At 38.3% G+C, this 21,894-nt stretch overlaps 1 protein-coding gene across 2 annotated transcripts in view; it reads right to left on the bottom strand.

Moving 5' to 3' along the window:
* Window positions 1-21,894, bottom strand: part of METTL8 (methyltransferase like 8) — a 120,738-nt gene that overhangs the window by 66,487 nt on the left and 32,357 nt on the right. For both annotated transcript variants that reach the window (XM_003254256.2, XM_030803056.1), the window contains exon 2: window positions 11,134-11,288. In XM_003254256.2, the coding sequence (XP_003254304.2) occupies window positions 11,134-11,276 (143 nt within the window). In that variant the 5' untranslated portion in view covers window positions 11,277-11,288. The remainder of the gene's footprint in view (window positions 1-11,133; window positions 11,289-21,894) is intronic.

A 21,894-nucleotide genomic window follows, 5' to 3' on the forward strand; every position in this document is an offset into this window, starting at 1 on the left:
CTGACTTCAAACTATACTACAGGGCTACAGTAACCAAAACAGCATGGTACTGGTATCAAAACAGACATATAGACCAATGGAACAGAACAGAGACCTCTGTTAAACAGAGAAATAAGTCCACACATCTGCAACCATCTGATCTTCAACAAACCTGACAAAAACAAGCAATGGGGAAAGGATTCCCTATTTCATGAATGGTGCTGGGAAAACTGGCTAGCCATATGCAGAAAACTGAAACTGGACCCCTTACTTACATCTGATTCAAAAATTAACTCGAGGTGGATTTAAGACAAATGTAAAACCAAAAACCATAAAAACCCTAGAAGAAAACCTAGGCAATACCATTCAGGACATAGGCATGGGCAAAGACTTCATGACAAAAACGCCAAAAGCAACTGCAACAAAAGCGAAAGTTGACAAATGGGATCTAATTAAACTAAAGGGCTTCTGCACAGCCAAAGAAATTAGCATCAGAGTGAACAGGCAACCTACAGAATGGGAGAAAATTTTTGCAATCTACCCATCTGACAAAGGGCTAATATCCAGAATCTACAAGGTATTTAAACAAATTTACAAGAAAAAAAACATCAAAAAGTGGGCAAAGGATATGAACAGACACTTCTCAAAAGAAGACATTTATGCAGCCAATAAACATATGAAAAAAGGCTCATAATCACTGATCATTAGTGAAATGCAAATCAAAACCACAATGAGATATTACCTCACGCCAATCAGAATGGCGAGATTAAAAAGGAAACAACAGATGCTAACAAGGCTGTGGAGAAATAGGAACACCTTTTTTTTTTTTTTTTTTTTTTTTTGACATGGAGTCTTGCTCTGTCACCAGGCTGGAGTGCAGTGGCATGATCTTGGCTCACTGCAACCTCCACCTCCCGAGTTCAAGCGATTCTCCTGCCTCAGCCTCCTGAGTACCTGGGACTACAGGCATGCACCACGATGCCCAGCTAATTTTTTTGTATTTTTAGTAGAGACAGGGTTTCACCATGTTGGCCAGGATGGTCTCAATCTCCTGACCTGATGATCTGCCCGCCTTGGCCTCCCAAAGTGCTGGGATTACAGGCATGAGCCACTGCACCCAGCCAGGAATGCTTTTACACTGTTGGTGGGCATGTAAATTAGTTCAACCATTGTGGAAAACAGTGTGGCGATTCCTCAAGGACCTAGAACCAGAAATACCATTTGACCCAGTAATCCCATTACTGGGTATATACCCAAAGGAATATAAAGCATTCTACTATAAAGACACATGCACACATGTGTTTACTGCAGCACTATTTACAATAGCAAAGACATGGAACCAACCAAAATGTCAATCAATGATAGACTGGATAAAGAAAATGTGGTACATATACACCATGGAATACTATGCAGCCATTAAAAAGAATGAGATCACGTCCTTTGCAGGGACATAGATGAAGCTGGAAGCCATCATCCTCAGCAAACTAACACAGGAATAGAAAACCAAACACTGCATGTTCTCACTCATAAGTAGGAGTTGAACAATGAGAATACATGGACACAGGGAGGGGAACAACATACACAGGGGCCTGTTGAGGGGTGGAGGGCAAGGGGAAGGAGAGCATTAGGACAAATACCTAATGCATGCAAGGCCTAAAACCTAGATGATGGGTTGATAGGTGCAGCAAACCACAATGGCACATGTATACCTATGTAACAAACCTGCACATTCTGCACATGTATCCCGGAACTAAAAGTAAAATTTGAAAAAAAAAAAGAAAGAAAAAAAAGAAAAGAAAACTCAAAAAAAACAAAAACAAAAGCAAAAAAAAACAAACCACACATCTGGGCCAGGCACGGTGGCTCACGCCTGTAATCCCAGCACTTTGGGAGGCTGAGGCGGGTGGATCACCTGAGGTCAGCAGTTCAAGACCATCCTGGCCAATATGGCGAAACCCCATCTCTACTAAAAATACAAAAAATTAGCTGGGTGTGGTGGTGGGCGCCTGTAATCCCAGCTACTTGGGAGGCTGAGGCAGGAGAATCACTTGAACCTGAGAGGCGGAGTTTGCAGTGAGCTGAGATCGAGCCACTGCACTCCAGCCTGGGCGACAGCAAGACTCCATCTGAAAAAAACAAACACAAAAACCCCAAAAAACACACGTGTACTGAAAATGTAAAAAACAAAAAGAACTATGTATGAAACAGGGCAAGAGGAATCAGAAGATAAGTATAATTTTTATATAAGGAAAATTATATAATGAAGAATTCTTGGGATCTGAACCCCATTGAGATTCTGGAAACTGTCTATTATTTAAGTGGGTTACATAATAGAAATCATGTTGCAACACACAGTCTTACCTTGGATCTACAGAAAACAGCTTAGCTCAGTGTTTTTAAACTAAAGGTCATAAACCTTGGTGAGTCATGAAATCAATTTAGTTGCTCTAAGCAACCCGTGAAAAAAAGAAATAGAAACAGAGTAGAATAAAATAAATGGAAAATACTGGATGCACACCTCACATGGTAAAAACTGTATTGGAAACTTTTGTTCCTGTTTTATATATGTGTATACGTTATGTACACATGTGCTGGTCCATGATGGAAAGTGTGTTTCTTACTGGGAGCATGCCAATGGCCTAGCTGATGCAGTCATGTAAATCAAGTGCTTAGTGCTTCCTTATAAATGGCCGAGATCCCTTGAAAAGTTTCTATATGCTTAAACCAAGAACATTGTGAATAAGGAATGATTTTTCCAAGTGACTGTGTAAGTTGCTCAATATAGACAGATCTCTGGGCCATGTCTCAAAAGCATTTTGAATATCGTTTCCTGTCACCACCCTCCAAAATTGATAAATGTACTAAGTGTAATTAAAAGACAATAGGCAGAATGTAAAATGGTTCAGTCACTGTGGAAAACAATTTGAGTTTCTCAAAAACTTAAACACAGAATTACCATATGACCCTGCAATTCCACTCTTAGGTATATATTCCAAAGAAATGAAAGCAGGGACACAAACAAGAACATAGTTCACCCATGTTCATAGCAGCACTATACACAAGAGGCAAAACAGGGCAACAGCCCAAATGTCTATCAGTAGATGAATGAATAAACCAACTGTGATGTATACAAACAATGGAATATCATTCAGCCATAAAAAGAACAAAGTGCCAATACATGCTACAAGGTATATGACCCTCCAAGACATTATGCTAAGTGAAAGAAGTCAGACATAAAAGGTCACATTGTATGATTCCATGTCTATGAAATATCCAGAATGGCTGGCACACTGGAAGGCTGAGGCAGGTGGATCACTTGAGCCCAGGAGTTCAAGACCAGCATGGGCAACATGGTGAAACCCCATCTATACTAAGAATACAAAAAAATTAGCTAGCCACGGTGGCACACGCCTGTAGTACCAGCTACTAGGGAGGCTGAGGTGGGAGGATCACTTGAGCCCAGGTGGTCGAGGCTGCAGTGAGCTGTTACCATGCCACTGCACTCCAGTCTGGGTGACAGAGCAAGACTCTGTCTCAAATAAGCAAACAAACAGACAAAATGAAAAACTAGACCAACTGTGGTGGCTCATTCCTGTAATCTCAGCACTTTAGGAGGCTGAGGCAGGAGGACTGCTTCAGCCTAGGAGTTCCAGATCAGTCTGGGCAACACAGTAGACTCCATCTCTACAAAAAATAAAAAATTAGCCAGGTGTGGGTAGCACACACCTGTAATCTCAGCTACTTCAGGGGCTGAGGCAGGAGGATCACTTGAGCCTAGGAGGTCAAAACTGCAATGAGCTGTGATCGTGCCACTGCACTCCAGTCTGGGTGACAGAGCGAGATGCTGTCTTTAAATTAATTAACTAATTAAGTAAGTAAATAAGTAAAAGACTATAGGCAGATATAAGTACTAGTAATACAAATACCCAGAATCTGGAAGGCAAATCTTTCTCAGGATATTAGAAACTAAATAAAAAAGAATATCTTTATTTTTTCTTAAAATTAAAAAAAATATGGTCATACAGAGAGTAAATAATCCTTACAAATCAAAGGCTAAATGGAAAAATGAACTGTAGATAATTCTGAGCAACACCTCTGAGAGAAAATTGGCATATGCTTTTCTAGAAACATCTTTAAAAAATCAAATTCAGGCTGGGTGTGGTGGCTCATGCCTGTAATCACAGCATTTTGGGAGGCCAATGCAGGAGGACTGCTTGAGGCCAGGAGTTCAAGACCAGCCTGGGCTACATGGCAAGACTCCCTCTCTAAAAAAAAATAAAATAAAACAAAATTAAAAATTAGCCATTATAGTGCCATTGTACTTCAGCCTGGGTGACAGGGCAAGACCCTGTCTCAAAAAAAAAAAAAAAAAATCAAATTCAGCAAGAGGGGAAACACTATTCTTAAATATAAAGCAGAAAATAAGGAAGAAAACAAAAACTTTTGAACAGAATTTTGGACTTGAAGGATGGGGAGAAAAAACCAGGTTTCGTTTAATTTACAAATCTTCTCTTTAAGAAGAAAAAAATTTAAAAAAGGTGTGTGGGAAGATAATGTGAATCAACTACCTTCCTCTTCCCTGGGTGAAACAGTTTTTATTACTGCTCTTACAGTATGTATCTGTGTTGGTAGAGAGTTCACCACAGGTGTCGGGTGCAGACTGGCCAACCCCTTGGGGAGTATGCTATGAAGACAGATGGCTGTTTAGACTAGATCACTGTTTTTCAAACTGAATAACCGAGCCCTAAGGGTCCTCTTGGCTGCTAGAGTAAGTGAAGAGAAGTGAGAGGGAAAAGGAAGTGGTGCTGTTGATGCTCCAGGCCTCTATGCCTAATTCATTCAGGTCAGGTTTGCTTTTATCTTTTAAATCCTAGGATTCCATGTTAAAGCTTCACTTGAAAATAGTTCTGTTGCTAAAGAAAATTATAAAAACCATTGGACTGGATCAAGGGTTCCCAAACCTGCCTCCTCAACAGAATTACTAAAAGAGCCTTTTCAAGTTAGAAATTCCTGGGCCATACCTCTAGACCTACTGAAATAGTAACTCCCTGAAGGATTCTTGTGCAGCCAGCCCAAAGCTAGCCCATGTGTTTGAGGAGCAGTGGACCAGATGATCCTTGCTTTCCTGAGTCTATGACAAAACAGAACTTAAATCAGTAGGCAAGAATCTCAGGCAAGAGAGCAGGTGGTAGCAGATGGAAAAAGACAATATAGATAGCTAAATCACTAGGGTCTAATGAAGAAAACAAAAAAATTGGTAAATGAGGAGCTTGCCTAAGATCAGAAGTTGCTCTGGAGATTTAATTGCCTGGCAAAGGGCCCATTTTATCTCATAGCCTGCGATAACTATCCATGTTGGTGATGGTAGTCAAAATGGTTTAATGGAGCAGCTGTCCAAAAAAGTATAATGTGAACCACATACGTAGTTTTAAAATTTCTAGTAGCCATAGTAAGGAAAAATGAAAATAAAGAGGTAAAACCAATTTTAAAAATATATTTTATTTAGGCCAGGTACAGTGGCTCACACCTGTAATCCCAGTATTTTGGGAGTCCGAGGTAGGCAGTTCACCTGAGGTCAGGAGTTCGAGACCGGCCTGGCCAACACAGCGAAACCTTGTCTCTACAAAAAATACAAAAATTAGCTGGGCGTGGTGGCGATATGGAAGGGAAGAGTGTGGTCCCTTTAAATGATACAGAAGAGGGGAAGGGAAGTGCTAGTTAGAGGAGGACATGGTCCCTGGCTAGGGTTCCACCCACATGAACCTAGGTGAGGACAGGCATTTCCTGCCCAAATGTTGTATTTTCCCAAGACTGCCCTGGCCTGCCACGCCCCCATCCTATCCCTATAAACAATCACCTCCCCCCAGACCCCAGCAGGCAGACACACAGGTGGCTGGACATGGCGAGAAGCACATCAGCAGGCACCAGCACACCAGCAGGCCACCCACCAGCAGAACGACATTTGGCTAGGGCAGCCAGAGGAGAGCCCAGTCCACCAAGCGGTCCGACTCCAGGGGAAAACCATCTCCCTTCTGACTCCCCAATCTGCTGAGAGCTACTTCCACTCAATAAAACCTTGCACTCGTTCTCCAAGCTCATAAGTGATCTGATTCTTCCCGTACACCAAGGCAAGAACCCTGGGATACAGAAAGCCCTCTGTCTTTACGATAAGGCAGGGGTATAAATGAGCTAACACAAGCTGCCTATGCATGGCTAAACTAAAAGAGCACCCTGTAACACACGCCCACTGGGGCTTCAGGAGCTGTAAACACTCACCCCTAGACACTGTCATGGGGTAGGAGCCCCACAGCCTGCCCATCTGTATGCTCCCCTAGAGGTCTGAGCAGCGGGGCACTGAAGAAGTGAGCCACACCCCCATCGCACATCCTGCGAGGGGGACATGGGAGCTTTTTCCCTTTTAGTGGTGCATGTTTATAATCCCAGATACTCAGGAGGCTAAGGCAGGAGAATTGCTTGAACCTGGGAGGCAGAGGTTGCAGTGAGGTGAGATTGCATCATTGCACTCCAGCCAGGGCGACAGAGACTCTGTCTCATTAAAAAAAAAAAATATATATATATATATGTATATATGTGTGTACATATATGTATATATGTATATATATGTGTGTATATATGTATATATGTATATATATGTGTGTATATATGTATATATGTGTGTATATATGTATATATGTATATATGTGTGTATATATGTATATATGTGTATATGTATGTGTGTATATATATAATTTAATTGCATATATCCAAATTTTCATTCACTTTTAACATATAATTCAATATAAAAATTACTGAGATTGTTTACCTTATTTTTTGTACTAAGTTTTAAAAATTTTACAGTACATCTCAATTCAGCCCAGTTATAATATATTTCAAGTGCTGAATAACCACATGTGGCTAGTGACTACCATATTGTATAGTGTAGAACTAATTAATTAAAAAATCAATGTATTCCCTTTCAAAATTGAGATTCAGTTGCAATAAAAACATAAAAAGCCCATGAATCACTTTCCTAGCCCCAGAGATGCTGTTCCAGAGGCTAGTCTGATGACAATTTTGTCTGCAGATATCATACCCAACTTGACTTCTTCAGCTCTGACCACTCTCCCTCTTCCCAGCAGTAGTGTCTGCGTGCTGGACATTTACACCTGAATGTCCTGCTCACAAAGCCTATTCAAAATGCCTAAAACCAAATTCACCATCTTTCTTCCAAAATAAAACAAATACATTTACCTCTTGATTTTCCTATTTCTATCAGTTACTTAAGATCAAAACTTCAGAGTCAACTTCTTCCTTTTTCTTTACTCTGCACAAGCACCAAGTTCTATTTACTTTTCTGTCACAATCTCTTGCTCACTGGCCCTTTCCTGCTTCTAATTCTCCCTGCTGATCACTCTAGTACGGTGTTACCAAATCTATACACTTAATACACTAAGTATAATGTCATTTATTTATCTTCAGTGGCTCTATAATGCCTTATACTTCAGCTATGAATTCAGGACCATGCACAATCTTAAACCTACCCCCCCATCTGGCCTATGTCATTCCAACCTTATCTTTCACCAATCTCCTAGAAAAGCCTTTCTTAAGGCAAACTATCCTATGCTCTATCTCCTGAAAATGCCTTATATTTCCTCATCTCAGTGCTTTATGATTTTCTATCCACCTAGAATGCCCTTATTTCAGTTTACCTATTCAAAGCATTAATTCAACAAATATTTGTGTGTCAGGCATTGTGCTATGTACTGGAGGCAATATAAATACAGGCATATCTTGTATAATTATGCTTTGCTTGATCACACTTTACAGCTATTGCATTTTTTACAAATTGAAGGTTTGTGGCAACCCTGCATTGAGCAAGTCTATTGGTGCCATTTCTCCAACAGCATGTGCTCATTTCATGTCTCTGTTACATTTTGGTAATTCTTGCAATATTTCAAACGATTTCATTATTATTATATCTGTTATGAGCTGTGATCAGTGATCTTTGATGTTACTATTGTAATTGTTTTAGAGCACCATGAACCATACCCACATAAAACAGCGAATTTAATTGATAAATGTTATGTGTGTTCTGACTGCTCCACTGACCTGGCTTTCCCTGTTTCCCTCTCCTCAGGTTCCCCTATTCCCTGAGACAAAACAATAATGAAATGAGGCCAGTTGATTACCCTATAATGGCCTCTATGTGTTCAAATGAAAGGAATAGTTATATATATCTCACTTTAAATCAAAAGCTAGAAAAGATTAAGCTTAGTGAGGAAGGCCTATTGCAAGCTGAGACAGGACAAAACCTAGGCCTTTAGCACTAGTCAACTTGTGAAATGCAAAGGAAAAGTTCTTAAAGGAAATTAAAGATGCTACTCCAGGTTGAGTGCTATGGCTCACACCTGTAATCCCAGCACTTTGGGAGGCTGAGTTGGGAAGATCACTTGAGCTCAGGAGTTCAAGGCCAGCCTGGGCAACATGGTGAAACCCCATCTCTACAAAAAATACAAAAATTAGCCAGGCATGGCAGTGAACGCCTATAGTCCCAGCTACTTGGGACGCTGAGGCCAGAGAATCACTTGACCCACGAGGAGGTTGAGGCTGCAGTGAACTGTGACCACACCACTGCACTCCAGCTTGGGTGACAGAGTCTCCCTGTCTCAAAAAAAAAAAAAAAAAAAAGATGCTGCTCCAGTGAATACATGAATGAAAAGAAAGTGAAATAGCATTACTGATATGGAGAAAGGTTTAGTGGTCTGCATAAAAGATAAAACCAGCCACAATATTCCCATAAGCCAAAGTCTAATCCAGAGCAAGGCCCTAACTTTCTTTGATTCTATGAAGGCTCAGAGAGATGAGGTAGCTGCAGAAGAAAAGTGAAGCTAGTGGAGGTTGGTTCATGAGGTTTAAGGAAAGAAGCCATCTCCATAGCATAAAAGTACAAAGCAAAGCAGTAAGTGCTGATGGAGAAGCTGTAGCATCAAGTTATCCAGAAGATCCAGCTAAGATCACTGATGAAGGTGGTTACACTAAAAAACAAATTTTCAATGTAAATAAAACAGCTTTCTATTGGAAGAAGATGTCATCTAAGACTTTCATAGCCAGAAAGGAGAAGTCAATGCCTGGCTTCAAAGCTTCAAAGGACAGGCTGACTCTCTTGTTAAGGGCTAAGGCAGTTGGTGACTTTAAGTTGAAGCCAGTGCTTATTTACTATTCCGAAAATCCTAGGGCTCTTAAAAATTATGCTGAATCTACTCTGCCTATGCTCTATAAATGAAACAACAAAGCCTGGATGACAACACATCTGTTTATAGCATGGTTTACTGAATGTTTTAAGCCCACTGTGGAGACCTAATGCTCAGAAAAAAGAATTCCTTGCAAAATACTACTGCTCACTGACAATATACCTTGTCACTCCAGAGTTCTGATGGAAATGTACAAGGGTATTAATGTTGTTTTCATGCCAACTAACACAATATCCATTCTGTAGCCCTTAGATCAAGGAGTAATTTCAACTTTCAAGACTTATTTAAGAATTACATTTCGTAAAGCTATAGCTGCCATAAATAGTAATTCCTCTAGTGGATCTGAGCAAAGTAAACTGAAAACATTCTGGAAAGGATTCGCCAATCTACATGCCATTAAGAACATTTGTGATTCATGGGAGGAGGTCAAAATAATAACATCAACAGGAGTTTGGAAGAAGTTGATTCTAATGGATGATAAGGGGTTCAAGACTTCAGTGGAAAAAGTAATGGCAGATATGGTAGAAACAGCAAGAGAACTAAAATTAAAAGTGGGGCCTAAAGATTTAGGCTGAATTGCTGCAATCTCATGATAAAACTTGAACAGATGAGGAGTTCCTTTGTAGGGATGAACAAAGAAACTAGTTTCTTGAGATGGAATCTACTCGGGGTGAAGACACTGTGAACACTGTGGAAATTACAACAAAGAATTTAGACATAATTTAGACAACAAAGAATTTAGACATAATTCTAAATATTAAACAAAATATTTAGAATATTACATACACTTAGTTGATAAAACAGTGGCAGGATCTGTGAGGACTGACTGATTTTGAAAGTTCTACTGTAGGTAAAATGCTATCAAACAGCATCACATGCTACAGAGAAATCTTTCATGAAAGGAAGAGTCAGTTGATGAGGCAAACTCCATCATTGTCTTATTTTAAGAAACTGCCACAGCCACTCTAACCACCACCCTGATCAGTCAGCAGCCATCAACACTGAGTTAAGACCCTCTGCCAATAAAAAGATTATGACTCACTGAAGGCTCAGATGACTGTTAGCATTTTTTAGCAAGAAATTACTTTTTAATTAGGTTTGTACATTGTTTTCTTAGACATAATGCTATTGTACACTTAAGAGACTACAGTATAGTGTAAACATAACTTACATATGCACTGTGAAGCCAAAAAAATTGTGTGACTCACTTTATTGCGATATTTGCTTTACTGCTGTGGTCTCAACCAAGCCTACAACATTTCTGAGGTGTGCCTGTAATCCTAATCTCAATTTCCCTCACTTTAAGAAATCTTTCTGACTATGCCCAAACAGAAGTGGTTTTGCATTACTGAGTTGTTCTCATATGGGATACAGTCTGTAACACTCATTGAGCCTTCACAATTTACTGCCTTGTAGGGGTAATTATCAGCTTTTTCTGTAAATATCTATCTTTCCAAATAGGGTGGATTCCCTGAAAGCATAGACGAGAATCATATCAATGTGATCTCCCTGGTGCTCAGTAAGTCACGGGTACTGATCCGCATTTGCCGGATGACAAGTATGAAAAAGAGGGAAGGGACTGTGGAGCAGGAGGAGGGCCCCACCTAGGAAAGAATCCTCACCCCCACCCGGTGACAGCAGACAAATCAGGATCAGAGGTAAGCAGGAAGGGCCTGCAAGAACTCTAAGGCTACTAAAAACATATGGGAAGTTTCACTCTTCCAATTCCATTTGCAATGAAATTCAGAATCAGCAACACTTAAGTCAGGTCCTAGCTTTTGGACCTCTACAACATGAGTTAGGTCATCAGCTTTAAAAACCCTTTCTTAATTCTAAATGAAAATAATACTACTGGTGATATTTAGGAAACACATATAATATCAGACTTAAAAAGAAAACTCACCACATGTTGTGTTCAAAAACTTTGGCTGGGTCAGTTAAAATCCTTGATCCCAGAGGGGCCACTGGGTGATAACCACTTTGGTATCTGTGTGGCACCTTTCCTAGCCTTAGACAGGAAATGGAATTTCTCCAAATCATATTCATCCTAAGCAGTACCTAAAAAGTTACAAATGATTAATTAGTCAACATAGATTAAACAGTGTATTGTTTATCTAATACCCAAAACCTGGTTCTAAAGGTTTTCAATCTGAGAAAGCACATGAAAACTATAAACTTTTTAATGAAAGATGAGCATAACAGCTTCTCTCCTGGAGTATATTCAGGCCAAGAGATGGGAGAGAAATAATTAGGGTGGGCAACACTGGCTGGCATTTTTTTGAAAGCCATAGCCTTGACCAACTTTGCTTTGTTAGATATTTTATTTGCTTATTTAATTTTTAGCACATGATCAAAGCATGTAAGTCCAAAATCTGAATTTGCGTACTAAAGACAGTTTTTTTTTTAAGTAATTTTATTTTTTGGGGGGTAATTCCAGGAAAACATATTTCTAGGAAATATTTTGTGACCACTAGACAAAAATCCCAAGTACGGTAGAAGAATAAGAAAACAAACCTGTAACTCTCATTCTCCGTGCTGAACTGAATAATATGAAAATCAGTCAAATAAATAAATATTAAGACAGAATCTTAGCAATTCTTAATTCTAACAATCCTGTATACATATATTTTTAAGAATAGTCAGTAATATGGATGCAAAATAGATTCCCCTGAACAAAATGCATGCTTTGCCGGGCATGGTGGCTCATGCCTGTAATCCCAGCACTTTGGGAGGCCGAGGCGGGTGGCTCACTTGAGGTCAGGAGTTCGAGACCAGCCTGGCCAATATAGGAAAACTCCATCTCTACTAAAAATACAAAAAATACAAAAAAAAAAAAAAATTAACCAGGAGTGATGTGAGTTCCTGTAATCCCAGCTACCTGGAGGCTGAGGCAAGAGAATCACTTGAACCCGGGAGGCAGAGATTGCAGTGAGCCGAGATTGTGTCACTGCACTCCCGCCTGGGCAACAGAACAAGACTCTGTCTCAAAACAAAACAAAACAAAAATGCATGCTTAAGGCCAGGTGCAGTGGCTCATGCCTGTAATCCCAACACTTTGGGAGGCCAAAGCGAGAGAGTTTCTTGAATCCAAGAGTTCGAGACCGGCCTGGGCAACATAGTGAGACCCTGTCTCTACAAAAAATGAAAAAAAATCAGTCAGGGCTGGTGGTATACATCTGTGGTTCCAGCTACACAAGAGGCCGAGCCTAGAGGCTGAAGCTGTAGTGAGCCATGATCGTGCCACTGCATTCCAGCCTGGGTCATAGAGCAAGACCCTGTCTTACAAAAAAGCAAAAAAAAACAAAAAAAAAAAGCATGCTTACACCCTAGCTCAAGAGAAGAATCATCTGCTGATTAGCCCAAATCCATCTCCATTTCTGGAAGAATAACAAGCATTTAAAGAGTGTGTCATCTTAATTATGTACTTGTAAATATGTCACTTTAAAATCTTTATGGAAAAGTATTAAAAAGAAGCTCTAAGGTGCTTACTTTTTCCAATAAGAAACCATTGTAATACTGCTTGACATTTCAGTTGTTCATCACAACATTTAGCCTAATGCTGTCAGCTGTCAGGTGGAAACAGATGCTAAAAGGTGTGTGTATGTAATATGCATCACAGATTATTGGAGGTGCTATTAGGCGTAAAAATGCCATATACTGTGCACTCTTTACCACCCTACTGAAAATGAATAGGTTTAAGACTATGAATTCCAAAATGAACTGCAGAATGTCAAAAACAGCTCTTTGTACTTTTAAACATAAAATTCAAGATTTTCCTTTTGGAAAAAAAAGTGGGGGCATAGTTATACATACCAACAAGACTGTAATGGTTCCATTCAAATGTGACTTAACAGTGATGAGAAATGAAACCTTCAACAGCAAGTGCAGATGCTCCCGTTTCTTATTTGTTTTCCTTCTCCAGTAAATGCAAGCTCTTTGGTGGAGGCAAATGAAATGAAACGCTCCACCTACCACCACCTTTACCCTGATGTGCCTTTGTTCTTTTTGCCTGCCAGTGTTCCACATAAGACTATCAGTGTTCTATAAAACCCTACCTGCAAAATTATTTTTAGAGCTCTTTCTGCAGTGAATAGTATTCATAAAATCTTCTGTATGCTGAAGAGTAGAAATTGATTACACCTAGAAAGAGAGGCAATTCATGCTCAAAAGTACAAAATGATGTAAACGTTTCCTACCCAGGAAAGGCAAATCAAAATGGAATTTCAATCCTTTAAATAATCACGTGATACTTATCTATACCCATCTATATATAGAAGAGGGAAGAAAAAAAAGTAAGAGTCTCTCTCACTATAAATGACCAAGAGCCTCTGTAGACAGACAAAAAGATACAACCAGATTGGATTATTAAGCAATTCAGGAATATGTCAGAGAAATGTGAATCTTGCAGGCTGCTATTCTGTGGAGAAAGCATGGCATGGCCAGGGTCTAAATATGTGGCAATTTCCCTACTTAGGCAGCTATTTCTTTAATTAACCACACAAACATCTTTATTTCATTTGCTTATCTACAATAGTTATGCACAGCCTTGCATTGCTATTTATCTTATTACATAAATATATAATAAATGTATATAGGAGATAATATAATTACATAATAAAATTATATAAATGCCTTCTTACTTAAATTGCAAGCTTCTAGAGGCAGCACCAAGCTGCTCATGAATTGTTTGACTGATTACATAAAAATGGTATTTGTTTGACATAAATCTAATTGGATGGAAGTTACTTCATATTTTCCAGGGTGGATCCTAATTAAGATCCTTGCAGTGTGAAGGAAGTGACAGAAGAATGTGACGATATACAGGTAGCTATCCAATTATACTAACTACAATGATTAACAAATATGTGCTTTGTATTATTACTACCACGTTAGCCTAAGGTTTGCTGGTCATGGTTCAATTTTGTGGGAAAAGAAGGGCAGGGCCAGCCCCAAATAAAATTCTGGCAGAAAAAGTAGGTTTCTGCCACCAGAATGACCCAATCCCTTTATGTACCTTCTCTTAGCTCTCTTTTGGCATACTCTAATTTGAATACTAGTTTAACTCAGATATTATTTGCACAACAAAACTGTGTGAATAAGTAGTATTTTTATTTGAAACAACACAAAGAGGTACAGTTTAAAATATTCCATTCATCCAAAAGAAGGCAAGAAAGGAAGAACAGAGGAATGAAAAACAAATAGGACAAATAGAAAACAAATACCAAGATAGCATATTTAATCCCAACCATATCAATACTTATAATAAATGTAAATGGGCTCCAATTAAAAAGCAGATTATTAACTTGGATTAAAAAAAGTAAGACCCAGCAATATACTGTTTATAAGGCAAGCACTTTAAATATAAAGAAACAAATAGATTAACATAAAAAAAGGTATACCATGCAAACACTGCATAAGAAAGCTGGTGGGGCTATATTAACAGACAAAGTAGACTTCAATGAAAAGACTATTATAGAGATAAAGAGGGGCATTTAATAATGATAATAAGCCAATTCATCAAGACAACATAGCAGTCTTAAATAGGCATGTACCTAATAACAAAGCTGAAAAATAAATGAAGCAGAAAGATAGAACTTTCTAAAAGGAGAACTTAACAAATTCACAGTAATACTTGGAGATTTTAACAACCCTTTTTCAGTAATAAATAGAAAAATAACCAGCGACAAGCTATCTAAAAATCAAAAAGGATAAAGAAGATTTGAACATTATTAACTTGACCTAGATGACATTTATAGAAAGAACATCATATGTGGCAATAGCAAGAATACACATTCTTTTCAAATGAACATGGAACATTCACCAAGGTAGACCATATGCTGGGTTATAAAACAAGTCTCAATAAATAGATAAATTTGGCTGGCCAGGCACAGTGGCTCATGCCTGTAATCCCAGCACTTTGGGAGCCCGAGGCGGGCAGTTCACCTGAGGTCAGGAGTTTGAGACCAGCTTGGCCAACATGGTGAAACCCCATCTCTACTAAAAATCCAAAAAACAATTAGCTGGGTATGGCGGCGGGTGCCTATAATCAGCTGAGGCACAAGAATCACTTGAACCCAGGAGGCAGAAGTTGCAGTGAGCCGAGATCATGCCACTGCACTCCAGCCTGGGCGACAGAGTGGGACTCTGTCTCAACAAATCAATCAATCAATCAATATCCCAAAGTATTAAAATAATACAGAGTGTGCTTTTTAACTATAATAATATTAAATGTTAATATTTTGATGAATTAACTTGTATTAATAAATGTCCCTTCTTATCTCTGGTAATAGTCATTTTCTTGAGGTCTACTTTGTCTGATATTAATATAGCCCTACCAGTTGTCTAATGTAATGTCGTGTATGGCATGTTGTATATCTTTTAAAAAAATTTTAGTCTATTTGTGTGCTTTTCTAATAGGCAGTGCTTTCCTAATAGGTAGCATATTGTCAATCCTTGCTTTTGTATCCAAATTCAAAATAATAATAAGATAGCTACAAAAATTTCCAAATGTTAAGGAATTAAGCAACACAGCTATAAATAACCTATGAGTAAAAGAACAAATCTGATGAGAAATTAGAAAATATGTTGAACTGAATGATAACAAAATCTCAAAATATCAAAACGTATGGGATGCAACTAAAGCAGTGTATAGAGAGAAATTTATAGTTTTAAATATTTTTATTAGAAATGAGAAAGATGTCAAATCAATAATCTCAGCTTTTTTTTTTTTTTTTTTTTTTTCAGACAAGGTCTTGCTCTATCACCCAGACTAGAGTGCAATGGCACGATCATAGCTCATAGGCCTGCTTTGGCCTCCCAAGTAGCTGGTACTATAGGCATGTACCACCATACCTGGCTACTTTTTTTTTTTTTTAAGAGACAGGGTCTCTCTATGTTGCCCAGGCTAGTCTTGAACTCCTGGGCTCAAGGGATCCTCCCACCTCGGCCTCCCAAAGTGCTGGGATTACAGGCATCAGCCATCTTGCCTGGCCTCAGCTTCTATCTTCACAAGCTAGAAAAACAAGAATAAATTAGACCCTAAGTAAGTAGAAAGAAGGAAATAATAAAAAATAAAAACAGAAAACAATGAAACAGAAAACAGGGCCAGGCATGGTGGTTCACACCTGTAATCTCAGAGCTTTGGGAGGGAGGTCAAGGTGGGCAGATGGCTTGAGGCCAAGACTTTGAGACTAGCCTAGGCAAAATAGTGAGACCTTGTCTCTAAAAAAAAAAAAAAAAAACAAAACAACAACAACAACAAAAAACTTCAAACAAACAAAATTAGCCAGTGCCTATAGTCCCAGCTACTTGGGAGGCCAACGAGGGAGGATCACTTGAGTTCAGGAGTTCAAGGCTGCAGTGAGCTATGATCAAGCTATTGCACTGCATCCTCAGTGACAGAGCAATACCCTGTCTCAAAAAAAAAAAAAAGAGAGAGGGAGGGAGGGAGGGAAAATGAGCAAAGCAGGGAAAAATCGAAGTCAAAAATTAGTTCTTTGGAAAGATTAATAAAACTGATAAACTTCTGGCAAGACTGATATCAAACATGTGTTTCACAAAACACGAACTTCCAATAATAGGAATGAAAAATGAGATATCACCACAGACCTTACAGACATTTAAAAGCTAATACTGGGATATTATGGACAATTTTATTGCATTCATTAGATGGGACAAAGTCCTTGAAAACCATAACTTACCAATAATAACAAAATAACACAAGAGAAAATTTGAATAGCCCTAAATTTGTTAATTACATTTGTAATTAAAATCAAAACAAACAGCACACCTAATAGGATGGCTGGTATTTAAAAACAGCAACAACAACCCAGAATATAACAAGTATTGGTGAGGATGTGGAGAAACTGGGAAATTGGAGCTCTTATTCATTGCTATTGGAATATAAAATGATACAGCTGCTATGAAAAAACATTATGGTGAATCCTCAGAAATTAAACGTAGAATTACCATATGATTCAGCAATTCTACTTCTGGGTATATACCCAAAAGAAGTGAAAGCAGAGACCAAAGAGATATTTGTACACCCATATTCATAGCAACATCATTCACAATAGACAAAAGGTAGAAGCAACCCATGTGTCCATTGAAGATAAATGGATAAACAAAATGTGATACATACATATATATATATGTACAATGGAACATTATCCAGCCTTAAAAAGAAAGGCAATTTTGACGCATGCCACAACCATGGATGAATCTTAAAGATATTATGCTAAGTGAAATAAGCCAGTCATAAAAGGACAGATATTGTATGATTCCTCTTATATGAGGTTCCTAGAGTAGTCAAACTGATAGAGACAGGAAGTGGAGTGGTGTTTGGCAGAGGTTGGGGAATGGAGAATTAAGTTTTTAATGGATAGGGGAGGGGCAAGAGGAAATGCGGAGATGTAGATCAAAGGATACAAAGTTGCAGATATGTAGGATGAACACGTCTACAGATCTAATGTATAATACGAGGACTACAGTCAATAATATTGTATTATATTTGGGATTTTTGCTGAAAGAGTAGATTTTAGGTACACTTGCCACACATACACACAAAGGTAACTATGTGAGAAGATACATTTGTTAATCTGCTTGCCTATGGCAACCACTTCACTGTGTATATGTATATTAAAACATCTTCTTGTATACCTTATATATACAATTAAGGAAGAGAAGCTAGATACCAAAAAAAGTAAAAAATAAATAGATAAAGAGTTTAATTTAGGGAAGATGAAAAAGTTCTGGAGATGGATGAAGTATGAAGAGTATGAAGAAAGCAACAAAAATTTCCACAAATCCTGATAAGGTGTTTCAGTTTTTTAAAATTTACTATGTGAAAAATCTGAAAACGTGGTCCTGACCCTTCACTTAACTCAAATTAATGTCACATCAAAGGCATATATTGTACCAACTTTGCCCACAGGTTCCCATTTTCAGCTCACCATCCTATGAAGGTCCTTCCTCTTAAATCCTGAGAAGGCCAAAATGAAACAGAACAAGCAAGACTTTAGGGCCATGCCCCTATGAGATCTTAATGCCAAGGCTCAGTCATGAATAGGCAATGGTTAAAGCAATCACTAAGGAACAGATGAGAAAGGAAATGAAGCTCATTCAAGTATTAGATTGACAGTGTCATTAAAAATCACATTTATTATGTTACCAAGTATAAAGAGGCATACCAAGAAAAGCTGACAGACTTCCTGCCAGCTCTAGATGTAGGTAGGTATGTGCCTATTTTAGAATGTAAGGAAAAGAACAAATGTATAAAAGGACTTGGTTTCAGCATACATAGTAATATGACAAGCCAAGGAGAAGGTGGTTTTAATAATTACAAGTTTCCTGAGCAGACTACCACCACAATGAGCATAGTGGCAAAAGCAGCAGCCTTGATACAGAAGGCCAACTTGTGGGGAGCAGATGTCTCCCCACCTACAAATTTTGGCTAGATGCTTTGCCTACCACTAAAATGGGGTCCTTTTCACAATGATTCATACATCTGCCTGACCATATCAACAAACTATAACATATGCTACATGAATAGGTAAAATGTAGGTAATGCACATGACAAAATACCTCTTAACTGCAAATTTTGCTTTTGGGGAGCAATAGTTTTGAGTAATACTTTTTTTTTAAAGAAGGATTTTAATAAAAGGAAAGACTCCATGGTATATTTTGCAAACTGAAAAAATATTTTAGAAAGTAAAGGCTGAGCACAGTGGCTCATGCCTGTAATCCCAGCACTGAGGCAGGAGGATTGCTTGAGCCCAGGAGTTTGAGATCAGCCTGGGCAACACAGAGAGACCTCATCTCAAAATAAAAATAAAAAAATAAAAAGAAATAAAGCACCAATTCCAATATCTCTTCCATGTAAGTTTCATTTTTTTTAAAAAAAGTTAAATATTTACCATGTGTGATGACCTATCCTAAGCACTTATATACAGTATATTATCTTATTTAGCTTCCATTTCCCTATCAAGTGGTACTATTTTAAGAAAAAAAACCTATAAAGGACGAAGTAAACTAACAGGCCTAAAGTCACCCAGCTAAAAATTGATAGAGATTCAATTCCAGTCCAAGCAGTCTAATTAAAGAATCCACATTCTACCTTTTTGGATTTTTTTGTTTTTGCTTTTTTGAACAGCATTATTATTCACATAAATATAATCCATCCATTTGCCTTCTACTTTTGTACACCAAATATACAAGAAGGATCATGTTACTGATTCCCCAGTCTTTACTGCGGTTGCTAATTTTGTTGTAACTGATTTAAGGAGGCCCAGAATTCCTTCTCTCCCTTCATCTCTCTCAACTCTGTTTTTCTCTTTGGCCTTAATCAAATAGCAAGCAATGCCATTGGTAGCCAGCAGTCCCCAGATTTAGGAAAGCACAATCATTCTCTTATTTGGCTTGTCATATTACTATATATGCTGAACCCATATATAACAATATTTATAATATGTACTCAAATCTCAAGGTGCAGACAAAAGGCTCTTGCATCACCTAAATAATGTAACATTTTAACACCCAGGTCTTTTCACTGGTTTGCTTTTGCAGAGCTGAGTAGTAGAGGCAAAGAACGGCTTCTTAGTTCCCTTGCTTTTTAAGCTGGTTCCTAAGACTGCTTTCTTGCATTTTAATACTACTAGAGGAACACCAAAGAAATAGAGCAAAGAGTACTGCTGTTTGTGTGACTCTATAACGATTATCCTTGGAGCACTTAGCTAGCTCTAGCAAAAACTATTTGTAAAACTCCCCAAGGATGATTCCCAGTTGTCTCAGCTCGCTGCAACCCCAGGGAGAGGAACTGCTATTAACCATACACTAAATGCCAGTCCACCATTTAAAAGTTAACTTCCCTTCAATGTTTCCTGAGTTCTGAGTATCCTTTAAATAAATAAATTAGTGAGACATTCATGTTTTCACCTTTGTAACTGCTTAGCATTTCTTCTCAGCTGGGAAGCTGGGAAGCAAACATCATCTAGAATGAAGTTGCACTAAACATTACCTGAGAGGCTAGCATTAATGAGAACAAATTAAGCGCTACTGTTGTACTTTTTTGGAGAGTGAAAGCTGACAGGTAAGAAACACTTAAGTATCAACTACACTGCAGTGAAAACTGAAGCTTCAATTAACCCTGGCAATTTCAGAGAACTCAGAGGGTGACCATCTGCCAGGCAAACAGCTTAGGCAACTCATGCATCTTGTTTTAATCTTTCTTTGGATGATTATAATTTCAGGGTATAAATAAGGTTATTAGCAAGAACAGAACAACAACAATAATTACAGTAAGTATTTGCAGAGCACTTTGATCACACTATGACGTCAGTAACTCTGCAGCTTCAAAATGGGAATTTCATGCTTAGTGTTTGTTCTCCATGACTGCCCTGAATGGTGGCTACATGATACACTCACACAAAAAGAGGCAACTAGGACTCAGAAGTTATTTCTCTAAGGGATTTAATGTAAGCTCATCTCAAAGCCATCTCAATCCAAAATATCTGAACTATTCTTATTTCTCTGGATGTTGTCTCCAAACATGTTATACTGGGCCAGAATGAAATTGGTTTTAACTTATTTACCTGGCATTTCACATTTAGACTTCTGTGTATGGAAGAGGGAAAAAAGCCTGGATTCTTGATGGCATCACTGAACAGGTAAACCAATGATAGTCTATCTCTGGACTTCTTGCTAGGTGAAAAAAGTAAATCCTTTTGTATTTTAGCCACTATTAGGTTTTCTGTTATGTAATATGTATTATTGTTAAGTCCTGGGATTTCAGAGACAAATCCATTTGGTTTCTGCTCTCAAGAATTACCATTAAGTGAAGAAGAAAGATGCAAACAAAGAATCCTGACATGATATATAGTAAAGGTAAGTACAAAATGCTATTGGAGCACAGAGGAATGAATGATTTAAGTCTACCAGTGGTGGCTTTGAGAAGCTTTCTGGTGGAGGCAATATTTGTGCTGGGTATAGAAGAATGAGTAACATTCCACGGAGAAAAGGGTAAAAGCCAGGGAATTTCAGGCAGGAGGATTAGCACAAATAAAGATTAAACAGGTGTGAAAACATGGAATATTCAGAGAATAAAAAGTAATATAGAAAGAGGTGCCCACCTAAATAATTCTGGATATGAACAGTGTCTATAAAACTGAAGGCAATAGGAATGGTAATAAGCACTGTACTCTAGTTGATAAAGAGTTAACCATTCTGAAATCAGTATACAAGGAAATCAGAATTGAACAATTAGGAAGTAGGTGATACTTGGCAGAAGCCAGGTTTCTCATTGTTGGAGTGGGAGGTTACAAACAAGGGAGAAGAAAAGGTTAGAATAATCTATTTGGTAATGGCTTAGAATGCGAGTCATTTGTATGCACTCATATTTACCTTAATATACATATGTTACATATAGAAATATCTGTAGATATGTATGTATACATTGATTAGTATACACACATATATTTCCTTACTCTGTCATCTGAGAGGGCCTAGAAGTCACCACATCCTGGTGGCAACAAGCACACCCAGTACCCAGATCTTCGTTTCTAACCATTCTCTAATAAAACAGAACCATGGCTCCTTGGAGAAATGGCTGATTCTAGGATTGAGGCAGAGAATATAAGATGAGCCTAGTGCATCTTACAGTGCCAGAAAG

This window comes from Nomascus leucogenys, chromosome 22a, assembly GCF_006542625.1.
Source record: "Nomascus leucogenys isolate Asia chromosome 22a, Asia_NLE_v1, whole genome shotgun sequence".
Taxonomy (NCBI): Eukaryota; Metazoa; Chordata; class Mammalia; order Primates; family Hylobatidae; genus Nomascus; species Nomascus leucogenys.